Consider the following 17053-nt stretch of genomic DNA (forward strand, 5'->3'; position numbering starts at 1 on the left):
GCTCTTAGCGAAGAATATTCTTTTTATGCACTTTACTGAATATTGCTGTATTCTGCAGTAGACATGTATGAAATTTTAATCTCCGTGAGACTTGCAAACATTTTGTGTGCCTCAGAGAAAGGCTTTTTCAAATTAAACTTGAGATTCATTATAAAGATATAAACATTGTTGTGAATTCCAGACATTAGTGGTGATTTACTAGTAATATAAGCATACTGACAGATGAGTCCTAAAAATCATATTATGTCACTCTAAAAATAATTCATCCATCAAAAATTTTGAGCTATATTGAAGGTTGAATTTCAAATGTGAATTCTGTTCTATTAATTATGGAACTGAAAACTTTACATAAAATCAGAATGACATTTGCTGATGACCTAGTGAGACTTGGCTTTGCAAAATACTAATTGCTAAGAAGTTTCAAGCTAAGTGCAAATATAACAAATCTTAAAGCATGTACTTGAGAAGTTTTGGCCTCTAAGAATTGATGAGTTATTAAAAAAGAAAAAGATCTGAGATCCAAAAGGAAAGCTCAGATAAAAGCAGACCATCTTGTTTCTGCCTCGTGTCAGAATATATCAACTAAATGGTGAGAGCATTTGATCTCGGCCCATATGTGCAGCATTTTCTGTTTTGGTGGGCATGCTGTTTAAAAAATGTGTAATAAAATGACAGACTGAATTTGAAATTATCCTGCCCTAAGCAGTGACTCTGGAAGGCTACTGACCCGACACAGATCACACAGAAGTCCCGACACAATAGAGAGTAGCATATACTATTGCTGTCCTGGGTTTAGTTGGACAATGAATAAGAATTATTCATCTCCTGGTTTCGCCTCTGACTTGAATGGAAGACTGAACAGTTTGTCTGCATAAGCTGAACTATGGACAAAATCCTTGCAGAGAGGGTATAGTAGATAATTACATTTTCACAAATGATCATTAATACCTCCTGCTACTTCTATTTGGCTTGTGGTTTCTGTAGTATTGTTTAGAGATTTTCTACAGGATTGCTTAGTCTGTGTTTTGGGAGAAACTTTCTGTGATTTTACAACTTGTAATTGGGAAACATTTGCAGCACAAACCTTCTAGAAAGGTAGAGTGTGTGTACCTCTGTCAATTTTAGAAATTCTCAAGGGTTGCTAATCAAGTCTTTATGAAATAACTAGTTTTGCCATAAATGATTGATTAAAAAATTAACTCTTAAATAATAATCAAGCCCCCCAAAAAGCTAGACTTTGAGCAAAGCCCAAATTTAATACAATTTTAATGTGCATTTCAGAGGCAGCTAATAAGATCTTTCAATAGCTGTGAATTATTTTTAAATCCTTTAAAGTTGCTCTGTCATACCAAATAGAAGTTATTGGTATCACTTCATTTTCTATCTTCAGCTCAGATGGGTTCTATTTTGTATGTCTGATTTTTAAGAATGCGTTAATAAATACGTATTGAATCCATAATTTTATTGTTGATGATTTTCACTTTAGGAAGCATGGGGCAAGTGGGAAAATTCATCTAGTCAAACTCAAGAAAGGAGTCACAATACCTTTTTGCTGCTGACACTATCTGTACAGTTTCTTGTTTTAAAATGGAAACTTTCAGTTATATAGTAACTATGGTATTTACTTACCAACTGCATATGCTTTTTTTATGTGACAATGTGAAGATACTACCTCTTCTCAGTTATAAATATAGGTGATGATCAATCCTAAGCAACGTTTATAAGACAGAAGAGAATTTAAAATCTAAGTGTCCTGTCTTTTTAACAGTCACTCTTCTTTATAACACTAAGGCACTTTTAGTCACAAAGTAAAAATATATTTGCCAATTCTTTATTTTAATGCAAATATTGATGTGTTTTACTACAATCTCCCAAATATATGGCAAACGCTAGTATTAAGAATGAAATCATGTCTTCTAATTGGACTACTGATAAATATATTATTAGACTACACAACATGAATTTCAGAGCATGTCAGGCAAATACCTACAGTTACTAATTAATCATTTATAAAGCATATAAATCAATAAAGACTTTAATTCTTTTATTTTAGGAGACCTTTTTTACTCCCACATGAAATACAGATCTAAACAGACATTTAAGATAGATACTCCTTCAGATAATAATGTTGGAAAGTGAGTGCATTTTTCTTTGGTCAAGTGTCAAGGAAGCTATGCAATTAATTTAAAAAGTAGAAGTTGATAACGTTAAAAATTGCTTTGTAAAATCTGGGTATGCGTCAGCTTTTAGTCTTGAATTCTTGATTATATTATGTTCCAATTCAGCATCATTCTGATATGTTATTGACTTATATATTTCCATAATTCAATGACTATTCTGATGTATTTTGAAAACACTTGTAACAATAAGGTAAATTCTATACTTTGAGTCCTGTAGCTTTTCAAACACAGACTGTGTCTTACTCATCTTTTGATCCTCAGAATTGGGCACATATTGGGCACTCAATAAATATCTGTTAAATATTTTTAAACAAATCCTTATCTCCGAAGAGTGTACCCGCTCATCAAAAGTAATTGCTCAAGAGTATTTTAAGCATCTCATCAACAGAGTATTTGAATGAAATTGAAAATAAACAGATATTATATAGCTGAAAAGAAGCCAACACTGTTTAGTAAACTAGATTTAAAATAATGTTTGGCCTTCTAGTCACCATTGGTCTTATAAGACACACTATTTCTAAATGTTTAAATTATTTGAAACAGGAAAATGTACTAGCTAACTTTGCATTTTAGTGACCAAAATTAGACTATTGCTTCCAGTCTAGAATTTTCCCAGAATACAGGATTCATATCTATAATTGTGTTTACACACTAATGACAGATTATCTATAAAGAATTTTCATGTTATCTTTTTGAGATGGTGGCACCACTTGCAATGAGATAGGTTCTTAATTTTTCATGTGTCCTTTCCAAGGACACTAAGTTGATGTTCTGGGGATGGTTATCCTCTGGAGAAGTGTAATAGCGTCAGAGTATTTGGAGTATGTGGACATGGGCACTTGGAAAGAGCCTACATATGAAGAGGGCCGAAGTAAGGTAGTGAATGGGAAATAAGTATGTATTTGACAGATGGGAGAATCCGTAATTTTATTGGCAATAAAATCAGTAAAGAGGTACAATTAGAGTAATCCTGGTCCATACTTTGCAAAAATAGCAGCACTGCACTTATTCACACTCTGTCTTCCTGCGCAAGCCTGTTGGCCAGTTATTCTGTTAGGAGGTAGTAGGCTTCAGTTGATAGCTTTGCTGTAGACCAGCCACTCTCAAAGTGTGGTCCAAGAACCCCTGGGTATTCCTGAGACCCTTCCAGAACCTATGAGGTCCTTCCTTTTCTAACTACATTATCTATCTGAGGCTGGATTCCTTTCACGTACTTGAACCAAAACAACACATGGCCAAAGACTGAATGCCGCAGTAGATACGAGAATCTAAATATCCTCTGTTGTCAGGCATTAAAGAGATTTGCAAAACTAAAACAACACCATCCTTCTCACATTTTTGGTTTGTTTTGGAAAACATTATTTTCCATAAGATAAATATTTTATGTTATGTAATGTGTGTTATTATTTTAAAATAAATTATATATTTAATTATCAGTTTTATGTTCTAATATGATAAATAGCAATTCAAAAGGTCTTTGGGGATCCTCAATAATATATAAGAGTGTAAAGGGACCCTGAGACAAACAAGTTTGTGAACCACTACTCTAGACAGAATGCAGTGTGAACCTTCTTTGCCCTGGATTGTATCCTTAGCTTAGTTGCTGAAAGCACTGGTCAAATAAGGTCAAATTCATATATTCAGTCCCTGTGTGATCAGTTATGTGCCCTTGACTCTCATGGTAATCATGATAGGCAAGGAAGCTAAAAAAATTAAGACATTTTAAGGTGATAATAACAAATAGTATTAATTAAAGACCAACTGTGCACCAGGCCATTTCTAACTGCTTTGCATATATTATTTCCCTTAGTCTTATCAAAGGCTGTACATGTTAAATTTTATTACTGTTCTCATTTTGCAGATGAGTAAACCAAGCTACAGTGTATTTAAGCCTCTTGTCCAAGGACACATAGTTTGTAAATTGTGGAGACATGTTTCGAATGCAGACATTTTGGCTCCAGAGTCTGAACTCGGAAATCATCAAAGTATATTGATTTGTTCATAGAAAGTGTTAGATTAGATCTAGCTCCAAAAACTTAAAAAATACATACAGCATTCTACCCCTGAGTCAGCACCTTCATCTTCATGCATGAAAGACAGCTTCTTAGATATGAGTGTTTATTCCCATGATCCTTGCAGTATGTCTTAGCTGTTTGATTATAATATAGCTGAACATTTCAAAGTCACCCACCATGTTGTAACTACTGCACATTCTAATGGTTACCTTAACTTTGGGATAAAGTCTACTCTTATATGTTGAACTTTGAGTAATAAAAGATAACATCCTTCTTTACATTTACCATGTGTTTTCATTGTATTTTTTGAAGTTTTAAAAATTTCTTTATTTTGAGAGAGAGCTCATTGCGCATGTGAGCAGGGGAGGGGCAGAGTGAGAGGAGGGAGAGAATCCTAAGCAGGCTGTTTGCACAGAGCCCCCACGCAGGGCATGAAACTGTGAGATTATGACCTGAACTGAAATCAAGAGTTGGACACTTAACCCATTGAGCCACCCAAGTGCCCTTCATAGTATTTTTTAAAAGACCTCTTGCACATCTGGGCGTTACTTGCTCTTTCTCTCTCTCTTCCATTTTATTGCATTCAATGTAAATACGTTGCATCTTCCAATTACACATCTTGTTCAGGAAAATGTAAATGTCACCTGGATATTATTTAATATTCCCAAATCATTCTATCTGTAGACCTACCCATCTATTTCTGACTTCACTAGTGACCTAAGCTTATTTTAAAATATGGGTTTTTTTATTCATTCAAATAACTTATTTAGCTATATTTTCACCGAGGGGTTCTAAAATCCCTTTGTTGATGATAGGGTCGAGTTACAATGAAAAATTGAAATGGAAAGAACAATAGCATTTTGGTATATTGATGTTATTGAGTCAGTATGAAACTGTGTTCCCCACAATCCCCCCCCAAAAGCAAATAGTTTCATTCCAGCTGCACCATCTGGCACACAACATTTTAGGATGGTTAATTCAAGATCCCTTCATCTCTCTAGCTAATGCCTCTTCTCCCTCTGGTGCCATGGACCTCACCCTTCAATTCCTCTGGGCTTTTATCCCCAGACCTCTAATTATCTGACCAGGAAGCTAAGTCCAGTGTATTGTGATTTCCTGGCTGATCCCCACCATATAAGGTATATTTATGCAGTAGAAGAAACTATGTATATTCACAATATTAAGTCTATCCACACTAAACACCAAGATATTTATTTTCTAACCTCAGAAAGAAAAAGAAAAAAAAAAAACTGTTGGGAAAATGTTCATCTATTCAAGTAAACACTTTCTCCTTTCTCCTGATACCTAGACCAATTTTAGCTTATCACTGTTTTCGGTTGCTATATTTAAGATGTGAATAGTTCGCTGGATTAAATATTTTAGGACTCATGCCAATACCTCCTACATAATAAGGATCCTTAGGCATGAAGCCCTGTTCTGATTCATAACATACCAAATAAATGGAAAAATCCCAAACAGTTGATGTGTCTTATATAATCTACCATGTGTAATGCCAGAAGTAACTGCTATGTATTTCCTAAGTGGTTAGTAGCAATACCTTCGTATTACAAGATGCATTTCTAAGGGACTCTGCAGTTCTTTGTGGTTTAGCCAAGTTGTGCAACAACTTGCTGCTTGTTTTAATTTTTTTTAAGTTTATTTATTTGTTTGTTTGTTTGTTTATTGAGAGAGAAAGAGAGAGAAAGTGGCAGAGAGGCAGAGAGAGAAGGAGAGAATCCCAAGCAGGGTCCGCACTGTCAGTGCTGAACCTGATGAGGGGTTCAAACTCACAAACCTGAGTCGAAATCCATAGTTGGACACTTAACTGGCTGAGCTACCCAGGCACCCCTTACTGCATGTTTTATAAAAAAAAAAAAAAGGTACACACAGACCCCCAGATTTCAGCTGCATAATACTACCCGACTGGGGCTCAGAACAACTTCATTTGATCTCTAAAGAGACAAAGCTGTCTGTTTCTAGCCCTTGTCATGCAGCATGGGTCACAATGTTTAGATGCATCACCATGCCGCACAGGATGCATGAGATAACTGTGTATGTAGGGAGTTACAAGATGAATGGTAGTTTGGGGAAAGGAAAGGGGAACAAGTAGACATTGGAGATCCTACTCTTTATTGGAGTGTGGCAGGAAAATCTTCAGCCAAGAACTTATACTAGTTCAAACCATAAAATCATCGACCGCTTCCTTCTTGGTCTTGTACCATGAGGTAGGGAGAACATAAAATCCAGGAATCCTGATTTCTATTTTCAGCAATTTCATAACTAGTTAAGCAAATCATACTTCTCTTTGCTTCAGTTTCCTATTTGTACAGTAGAGATGATGCAGTAATCTACCTCAAAAAACAAAATGTGTTTTTAAAAAAAGAAATGTACATTTTTTTGTAATACAAAGCAAAGCTCTATATTAAGCCAAGATTTAATCATTACTATACTGAATCTTTACTTTCCAGTTTACTAGTTCAGGGCTATGTCTCTTCAGATTATTTAGTACATATTGTTGAGGTGAATCAAGGGCACTTCCATAAATTACTCTCCTGTTCTACCAATTATAAAAAAAAAAAAAAAACATGATGGGGGTGCATGTCAACTGATCTTTCCAGGGGTGGGAGAGCCTGATCGCTTAAGACAGCCACTTCCTCTAGTGAACAATGGAGTACGAATTATGCCTCAAGTATTTTATAGGCAGCCTTGCTCATGGGAGAGTAAAAGAGAATTTCTCAAAAGACATGTTCATGTGGGAAATAATTGAGACAGATGAACTAGATGAAGCATAGCAAGAGAAGAGAAGGGATGACTGATAATGAGAAAGTTTAAGACCCCAATGGCTCTATATTTTTTTGTTCAGCATTTACCTTTTGCCTAATGAATGGAAAAGGCTTTCAGTCATATGTTTTGGAGAGCCTGGCATCCACCAAATTTACACATTACAAACCAACATTAACTGCTAACTACTTTATGCAACCTTCAATTAGATTCTTGTTTTAACTCATTGGGGAAAATAATTCTCTGAAATAAAAATGATTACAATTTCCAAAGGAGCTAAACCTTCCTCATGTTAATATTCCATCCTTGTGGATTAAGGTGGGGGGAAAAAAAGGAAATTCTCCAGGGCTGTTATATGTTCTGAATTGTTGAGCACTGAGAGAGCTGTTGATAGACTTGTTTTTTTTATTTTTCTAAAGCAACGAATTACCATTTCTCTTGTGCTTCTTCATCCCAAGAGATAACCAGAAATATGTCCAAACACAGCAGAGATATCAAACAAGCCTGCTAATGAATCCAAAAAGATACATTTCAGAAATGATTTCTCCATCTCTGGCTGTCTTCCAGGTTTATTTATTTATTTGGATCTTTATATTTCAGAATAACAAAAGCTAAATGTTTTATGAATTTTAAGGTTAATGTGTCCCTGCTGCATAACTTTACTCATCTGCAAGTGAAGACAAACTCACCCTGTACTGAAATGTCCTTGAATGGAATGAAATGAAGAGATCATGTTGTTTTCACTTTAAATGTCAAACATATTTTGGCTCAAGAGCCACACACCCCTTTCTACATCTTGTGTTAGGTACTTTGGCTAAAATGGAGCTTTCATTAACATTTTTCCATTTGTGTTCATTTGGGAAAACACCACTTATTAATTCGCTGTGAGAGTACTTTCACATTGTACAGTATCAGGGAGGAACTCACTTGTCACTTAATTGAACCATTCTATGCATTCCTGACATCATACATACCATTCTGCATCTATATACGAGAGTGTTGGGACATAATCTGTGTCCTCAACCCACTAAGGTACTCTGCAACATCTATAGTGTAAAGAAAGTGTTTTAAATGAAAGTTTTCGGTCAAAGTGGTTTGAAATTCTGTCCCAGGCTTCTACAAATCAGCACATTAGATTACTATATTGACCACATATTAGGACATACAAAACTCTCCTCTCCTGATACAAATGGCCTTACATCCCTTGAGACGTAGGCGAAACTCGCTCTTTGAAATCTTTATTTATGTTCCCAGAAAATTTCAGACAAACTCAAATAAATCCTGTTTTACAGCTGAACAGAATCGACTTCACGTTGAGAAGTATTAGAAACACCCACCCACCACCAATACCCGATGTGCTTTTTTTTTTTTTTTCCTATGGGAAACATGTTTCTTCTCTGTATTTATTTTTATTTCTAATCAGTCTCCAGGAGAATTTTAGGTCTCTGAATTCTGGGTGAGAAAAGACATTGCAAGGGGCCTGGATTCTGGGTCTTCCTTTTGATGTAAACCAGATCATAGTAGACAGACTTGATGAGAGTGGGTTTTATCAGCCTGGCAAAGTAAATCCTTAAAAACACTGTCTTTATAAAAACAAAAGCCTTCCAGCACTGTATTTATTTTTTTAACTGGTTCCCGGTTCCCTCTACTTAAAGATAAAGATGGAAATGTTGTTTTGCCTTTCAGTTTTAGAGGGGCCGCTGTGCACAGAAGCTCTGGCAGATCTGAAATGTGCAACAGCAGGGGCCTTGCTGGCAGAGGCCCCAGTGGAAAGATGGTAACCATGCCTAACATGTGTTAGGGGACAGTGACCTCATTTTCAGGGATGAACTAAGGTTAGTTCCAAGCAAAGTCCTTACAAACAAAGGCAGCCTTGTAACAATGGGAAGGAATCTGTGGAGGCAACCCCTGTCCTTTGGGTGGTTTTGATAGAGATGATTACAAACATAGATAGTCTTTGGAAGCATTTCCCTTATTGGTTAAGCCCTCACCCCCTCTCTCACTCCTCGCATTGCTCATTTATAGGTGGAAACCCACTGGTTTATTTCCAGTAACTAGGTAGCAATTAAATCAAAAAGAATGAAATCTTAATAATTCAAGATCTTCCCTAACTAGAAGGGTTCTAGTTTTTTTTCAAGCACTTGCCATACAAAAGACACACACACACAATTCCCTTTTGAGATCTCTGCACCTCACCCCCCAAAAACACACACCTAAAAAGGACTTATCTGCTAAGATAAAGACCTAATACCCCTGGGTAGGGGAGGGGGACCAGTCTCCTAAAGATTTGCGGTTGTTTGTTGACAGGAGACAGATTATCCCATGAATGTCACAGTTGTTGTAGGTTGCGCAATTGGTCACATTCTTTTGAAATTGGTCAGAAATTAGATCACTGTGCAAGATATCTATAAAATATCAGCACACAATATCATACTCTAAAATATCTGGAAACTTTGAGAGGGCACTATCTGAATGGCCATGTCTCTGGGTATAAGCTATAATTCCACTCTAGTCTAGTGGGTTAAAAAAAATCCCTCCTTTGTTACTGCCTCCCCCCTCACATGCTTGAGTAGCCCTGTGGCTCCATGTCCAATCTCAAAGCCTTAAATTTGGAAGAATGTGACTCGCAAGCTATTTTTTTTTTTCTGTTGAACATTGTTTTATCCCACATAAATATACCAGTCTTAGATTTTGAGGAGTTCTACAAAGCAGTTCCATTTATATTTCAAAACTAAAACTGACATTAAATCACAAATTAAGGAGCAATAGCACAGAGAACGTTGGGATTTTGATAAGCAGCCCCCATACTGTGCAAATCCCCTTCCTGACTGAGAATAATTTACAAATCTGTATTACTTTGTTCACCAAAAATTACTGCTTGATACTACCAAGGAAAGCCTTCCATCTTTCACTTCTGGGTACAAAAGTTTGCTTTAAATGGGGGATATAGAAGAGTAAAAGAGAAGGGTGAAGGGCAATTATGAAAGCCAAAATTTAAAAATCTTAACATTCTCTTATGTGAAAATAAAAATCTGTCAGCAGACCTTCAGAATGCCTCTCACATTGTTCTTTTCTTTTCCATCCTCCCTGCTATCCCCCCAAAGTATCCATATCACATACAGCCATATTTGTTTATTTTTTATGGCAATGTAATTAACATACAATGTTTCATTAGCTTTAAGTGTACACCATAGTGATTCAACAATTCTATACCTTATGCTTTGCTCACCAAGATAAGTATAGTCACCATCTGTCGTCATACAGTGGGATTACAATATCATTGACCATATTTCCTACTTTGCTTTTCACCTCCATGACTTATTTACTCTACAAGTGGAAGTTTGCACCTCTTTTTCCTCTTTCTCTATTTCAGCCATCTCCCCCCACCCCTCCCCTCTGGCAACCACCAGTTTGTTCTCCTCATTTAAGAGTCTGGTTTTTGTTTGTTTCTTTGTTCATTTGTTCTTTAGATGTTACATGTAAGTGAAATCATATGGTAATTGTCTTTCTCTGTCACATAGAGCTGTATTTTTACTCTCACCTAATTCCGTGGTGCTCACGTCTGGTTGCACATTAAAATCATTTGAGCTGTGTTTATTAAAATGTCTCATCTCAGACCAATTGAATGTCTGGGGGTAGGGTCTGAGTGTCTCATTCGTTTGCTTGTTTGTGTAAGTCTTCCTCTGGAGATCCTTGAGGCATAATAAATTAACAACCAGTGACCTATAGCTCTTTTTGTCTCCATTTTCTTCTACATGAAGCTGCTGTCAACTAAGTAGGCTAAAACATAGATTTAAAACTTTCTTCTCACTCATCAAAACCCTGCACTGTGTTCTGATAGCTTTGCGATGAAGTTAAATCAAATTCAAATGCCATTCCAAACCTTCCGTGAACTTCTCCTTTACCAATCACTCTAGGGGCCTCCCCTTTTCAATAGATTGTCTATTTACCATTCCTGAAACCTCCCCATTTCCATATCTCTGCCCATTTTTCCTTCCTTCTTTTCTCCACTGACTTGGTCCCCTCTAGAATTCCTGCCTCTCTTCTTAGTTGTTTTCCAGCCATATTCAGTGTGCAGAAATGGTTCTTCTCAATAGCATCTATAGACTTCATCATCTTCTTTAGGATCTTCTACCTTAAATTCTCATTCCACCTGCTGTCTCCAGCCTTCACAGCTAGATTATAACATCATTGAAAGCAATAACTGTATCCTCAAGGTTGAGGCCAAGTAGATATCACTGCTTAACTGCCAGATATTGAACCCTGTATTGAATATGCATCCTTAATCCTCTTGATGGAATAAATAATGTAATACTCACTTTGAAGATTTGTTTTACTAGTTAGAAGAGATATAATATTTATTTCTTGAAGACCCAGACTTGTGAATTCATGATCTACACAACACCATAGTGAGGTTGAGAATGTAGATTTAACTAAACAGATTTATTTATTTTCTGATATGTCTGCATAGATATGCTGGTTGGCATTCACATTTGAATTGGTGCATCCAATGTGAGAAAACTAAAAAATTGCTGCTCTTCCTGGGCCATATTTTCTGAGGTATGACCAGGCAACAGGTCTGTTAGATCTGGCCATCCAGATCATTCTTCTGCATGTTTTTATTAGAAGAAGTTTTGTTAGAGGTGTCTTACAATCTTCTTGAAATTAACTTCTTGAGAAGCAGAAAACAAGGTTAACAGATGGCCTTTTATATAGCAAAATTTATATCAGTAATTATTTGGTTAATTTAAAAAAATGATTCATAGCCAAGAACACTAAAAGGTACATATATTTGGTAAATATTTGAGTGTTACCTTAAATCACATACATGTGCATCCATTTGCCCAACATGGATTTAAAGATGAAGACTTTTCTCAGAGTATGGATCCCCAACTATAATTCTCGTTGGCCTTCCATACCATAAATGCTCTTTCTAGGAGTCCCACTTTTCATCTCTTTAATGGAAAGCTAGAGATTAAAGTAATCTGTGAAGTAATCTGAGTATAGAATCTTTCTGGATTTTTCTGATTTTTATTTTAGCCCCTTCAATCCTCTCATTCCTATCTGATTTAGCAGGAATATTTTTAGGAACTTCTTTCTACTATGTCTTTCCAAAGTATTTAACTTAGTTTTCATAAAAGTATCCTTTCTCTGCATTGTTTTGAAGTTTAAATAATACCTAATTAAATTATGTAATTACAACAACCAGGACCACTGGTCTAAACATGTTAGAAGAAAACCACAACTGACTACCAGTAGGAGTAGGGGTATCTATTTGGGAGTCATTCTGTGTTGGACAAAAGGTGTGAAAAGAACCCCTTTATTGGTGACGAGAACAATGACCACATTCCAGCAATATCTGGAAAGTTCTAGCAGAGTACCTGTCACTCCAATGACTCTAAATAAATGTTGCCGCTCTTTTTCTCCTTCTTTACTCAAGGAACATGAGTTCTTTTATATTATTCCGGAGCATTTAGCCAAGGAAGCATTAGAATTGGGAATAAGGGCAGAGTTCTAAAACCAGGTAGACGTGAATTCAAATCTTGCTTCTGCAAGTTTCTAGAAAACTGCCCTTGGGTAAATTATCTAACCTTTTTCATCTGTAAATAGAGATGATAGTAACACAGACTTCACAGACCTATGAGAATGAATTTGGGGTGATCTACAGAAAATGCCCCACATATTAGAAGTGTCCAATCACTGTTAGTTACAATACCATGTTATTAGGTATCAGAACACTTAAAGACCTCCTGATTCATAAAACACAATAGACTGCAGGCCTCACCTGCATACACTTTCTGACAGTTATTACTGAAGCAGATACATTGCTCCACAGGTGATCCCAGCAAGCATCACAAAAATAAGGTGCTTTGCCTAAGGTGAATTGGGAAACCAGAGTAATCTCAGACTCGCTGAGCATCACCCCTTTTATCTTCTCTTCAAGTGTGGAAGAACCCCTAAGTCTGTCCCTGGACTCTTACCTTTCTTTGGTGAAATGGAGAAACAGCAAGGAAGAGCAGACTTTTTTGGTTCCTAATTAAGTTTCTGTAGGATTTCGCTTCTTGAGGAATGATTAGAGCATTGGACCATGCAAGGGATCAGCATTTTCTTGGTTCAGCATGTACTGGGATTCTGTTAGGTAGAACTCTGTCCTGAATAAGACAAGCACCTGCCCAAAAAGACATTACTGTCCATCTTGATAGACTCACTGGATCCTGAGCAAAACAGAGCACATGCTGTAGGAGTCCCAAGGGCAGGGGAGGGGTGTCATATCTGGTATTTGGGGAGAAAATTGCACAGATGAAGTGACAGTTGAACTGGTCCTAGGACTTAGTTACTAGACCTATTGACAGGGGAGAGGGAGTGAGGTCTAGTAGTCAGCAGAGAGATGTCCTGGATGACATCACAGTGACAGGATATTATGGGGCCTGTCTAGAAATAATAAGTGGGAGAAATGAAAAGCTGTCTAGATTGCTGTCAAGATCAGTATTTGTGTTTTTGGTTTGGGTTGGAAGTGTTTGTTTGCGTCAGGATTTAAAGGGCCTTGGAGGCTATGAAATAGCAATTGAATACTGTGATTTAAAAGCAGAAACATTTTTACAAATGAAGCTTGCCATCAAACATCAACATAAAAAGCAGATACTAGCGTATCTACTTGGGGTGAAACTGCAAATAGGCATAAGGAAATCAGCTTACTCCGCCTCACTCTTGATCTTAGTTTGTCTGCTAGGGCCCCACGGAACCACTGGTATTGAGGAAGGAGCCTGGGTTTTTATCAAATACTTATGGCTTTCAATCCTTGCTGCTTACTTATTAGCTGTGTGACCTTGGGCAAGCCACTTACTTTCATGAAACTCATTTTTTCACATCTGCAATGCAGGTTCCTATCTTGATTGAATTTTTAAGAAATAAACACTAACAATGCATGTGTAAAAATTACATATGTAAAATGCTTAGTGGAGTCTGACCTATAGTAGGCATTCACTAAATTGCACTTACTGTTTTTGTCATGATTTTCTCAGAACCCTCAGTGGCTCCTCAGTGAGCTCCTGAACAGTGTTCGGTGCTCCTGGAATATTCACCTAGGGATAGTGTACTGGCTACAGCCTCTTAGAGGTTTTCAGAATGATCTGAGCATCACATGGCTAGGGCCTGAACTGGGCAATTAGAACAGGGTGAATAGAAAAAAAAAAAAAGAAAAGGTTAAGCATATTCCCAGCTGTAAGGAAAGCTAAAATGTTAGGATAATGATAAAAATAAGTCCTTTGAAGTACACTTGTAAACTGGCACAAAAGTAAGGGATCTATAGAGGTAAAAATGACATGAAAGCAAGAACCAGTTTTACTTGTCTACATAGACACAGGGCCCAGGAGACAAAGCCTAGAACATGCCCAAGTGGGCAGTCTAATAAGAGATCCCCTAATAAACAGGGCTCCAAAGGGGTTGGCTCCCAATACAGGGGTGGACAGGAAATAAATCCACCACATAAAAAGAGTAGCAAAAACTTGCCTGTCTCAATTTGTCACCAGCTGGAAGGGAAAAAAAAAATCTTCCCTGAGAATTTGTAACCACAAGGAATCCCTCATATCCATACCAGCTTGAAATCTAAATTTATTTGTGTAGTCTTTAAAACAAAACCAAAAAAAACTCTCAAGGCAAACATTTATTTTAAAAATAATCTTGGGTTGATAGTGCCTCTAAGCAACTGGAAGAAGCAATGTTAAATTCGTTTTTGGAGTATGGCATCCTTAACCCAGGCCCGAAAGAATTCCCAAAGATTAATTTCTAAGGAATATGAAATCATGATCAATAATCACAAACCACAGAAAGTGTAAATTGGTACAATCACTTTGAAAAACAATTTTCCATTCACTGGTACAGTTGAGTTAGCACATACCAAGTGACACAGCGTTTATGATAGTAGGTATGTACTTTAAAAATCCTTGCCTGTTTGCACCAAGATTAGAGCCAGAATGTTCATGGCAACCCTGTTCATAGTAGACCCAAACTGGAAACAACTCAAACGTTCATCAACTCCACAGTGGATAAATAGATTGTGTTACAATCACATAATGGAATCTTCTGCAGCCACAGTGATAAATCGGCTGCAGTTATACATGTCAGCGTGAATGACTCTAAGACAACATTAGACAAAGGAAGCATGTCACAGAAAGATCCATAATGTATGATTCCATTTACAGAGAGTGCAAAGACAGTCCACTACATAACATTTAGGTTGGGGAGGTTTACATAGATGTTGAGAATGATTAACTAGAACAGAGGATGCCTTTGGAGAGCCAGTCAAAGAAGGGCTCATTGGAAGTCTATGGAGTGCTTGTAACTTTCATTTTTGAGTTTACTGGGCATGCGGCTGTTTCTTCCATTATTTTTCTTTAAGCTGTTCATATATGCTTCAGGCATTCTTTTGTATGTATGATGTACATTATGATAAGTGCTTTGTAAAAGGAGGATAAACACTGTAAAAGTCCCTGGAGGCAGAATGTTTGATAAGAAACATACACATAATTTTCTAGAAGAGAGTTTGAGGGAGAGACTAAAGAAGAAATAAGTAAGTAATCAAAGATTCACACTTCGCATCACACACACGTACACACACGATCTGTAGCTATTTATGGTGACAAATGTTAACTAGACCTATTGTGATGATCATTTTACAATATATACAAATATCAAGTCAGTACATTGTGTACCTGAAAGTAAATATGATTGTTATATGTCAATCATACCTCAATTAAAAAAAAAAAAGATTCACACCAAAGTTGTATGCCTGAGTGGCTTGGAAATCTTGGGACCTTTAAATACAAATAAGAAAATGAAAGGAATTTATGATTCACATCTCTGACATTAGTACCTAGTTGCTGTAGCAGATGCTTTATACATTGATTATACATTATAATGTTTGTTGTTGCAGTGAAGGTCAGGGAATTGGGGGACATGGAAGTGGAAATGTTTTGGGATCCAATGGGTGCAATGTACATGCAGAATGTTAGGCTTCAAGAGAATGGTGGAAACCACGGTAGTGATGAGGTCACTTTGGGAACGAGCACAGGGGGGAAAGAAATATGAGTTCTGAAAATAGGAAACACCCATTTTTTAGTGATGGGTTGGGACAGTAAGGAACAAAAAAGAGTGAACAAAGACATGAGGGAAACTAAGGGGAAGACTTTCAAGAAAGAGAAGGGGGTCAGTAATGTCAAATGGTTTTACATTAAGAAAAGGCAGAGCTAACGTTTAAGCAATGGGATTCTATGATTGGAAGGTCATCAGTGATTTTGTGCAGAGAGGCTTGACTGATGAACCAGATAAGCCATATTGCCAAGAACTCAAATATGAATTAGTGTTAAGGATATAGAAGCAGTGAGACTAACCCAGACCAAGCCTTGAACATGTTTGATGCTAATAGGGTGATTTTTTTTTAATATATGAAATTTGTTGTCAAATTGGTTTCCATACAACACCCAGTGCTCATCCCAAAAGATGCCCTCTTCAATGCCCATCACCTACCCTACCCTCCCTCCCACCCCCCATCAACCCTCAGTTTGTTCTCAGTTTTTAAGAGTCTCTTATGCTTTGGATCTCTCCCACTCTAACCTCTTTTTTTTTTCCTTCCCCTCCCCCATGGGTTTCTGTTAAGTTTCTCAGGATCCACATAAGAGTGAAAACATATGGCATCTGTCTTTCTCTGTATGGCTTATTTCACTTAGCATCACACTCACCAAAATAAAGTTATAATCATTTATTGAATGCTTGCTATGCACTCACACTAAGCACCTAATATAAACAAGCTAATTTCATTCTGATACTAGATTATTTTATGCCCATTTGACAGCTGAGAAACTGGAGGCGCACGTAAGAAGCTTGCCAAAGTTACTTGATAAAACTTACCTCTAATAAGTGGAGTAGCTAGGGTGCAGGCTAACAGCAGTAGAGAAATAGAGGAGATCATCATTTGCAGGGAGTGCTAGGTAGAAATGTGGGGGAAAGTTTTTTGCTTTGTTTTTAAGTTGTTTAAGAAACACCTGAGTATGTAGGTAAGCAGAGGGCAGGACACCAGTA

The 17053-nt window shown here is 36.9% G+C and overlaps 1 protein-coding gene across 33 annotated transcripts in view; it reads left to right on the plus strand.

The window, feature by feature from the left end:
- Positions 1-17053, plus strand: part of ANK3 (ankyrin 3) — a 687918-nt gene that overhangs the window by 436741 nt on the left and 234124 nt on the right. Inside the window, exon 1 of one of the 33 annotated variants that reach the window (XM_060642721.3) lies at positions 776-907. The exons of the other annotated variants lie outside the window; for them this stretch is intronic. Coding sequence (XP_060498704.2) covers positions 884-907 — 24 coding nt within the window. The 5' untranslated portion in view covers positions 776-883. Of the gene's footprint in view, positions 1-775; positions 908-17053 lie in introns of those variants that run through there. 33 annotated transcript variants of the gene reach the window in all.

This window comes from Panthera onca, chromosome D2, assembly GCF_046562875.1.
Source record: "Panthera onca isolate mPanOnc1 chromosome D2, mPanOnc1 haplotype 2, whole genome shotgun sequence".
NCBI classification, from domain to species: domain Eukaryota; kingdom Metazoa; phylum Chordata; class Mammalia; order Carnivora; family Felidae; genus Panthera; species Panthera onca.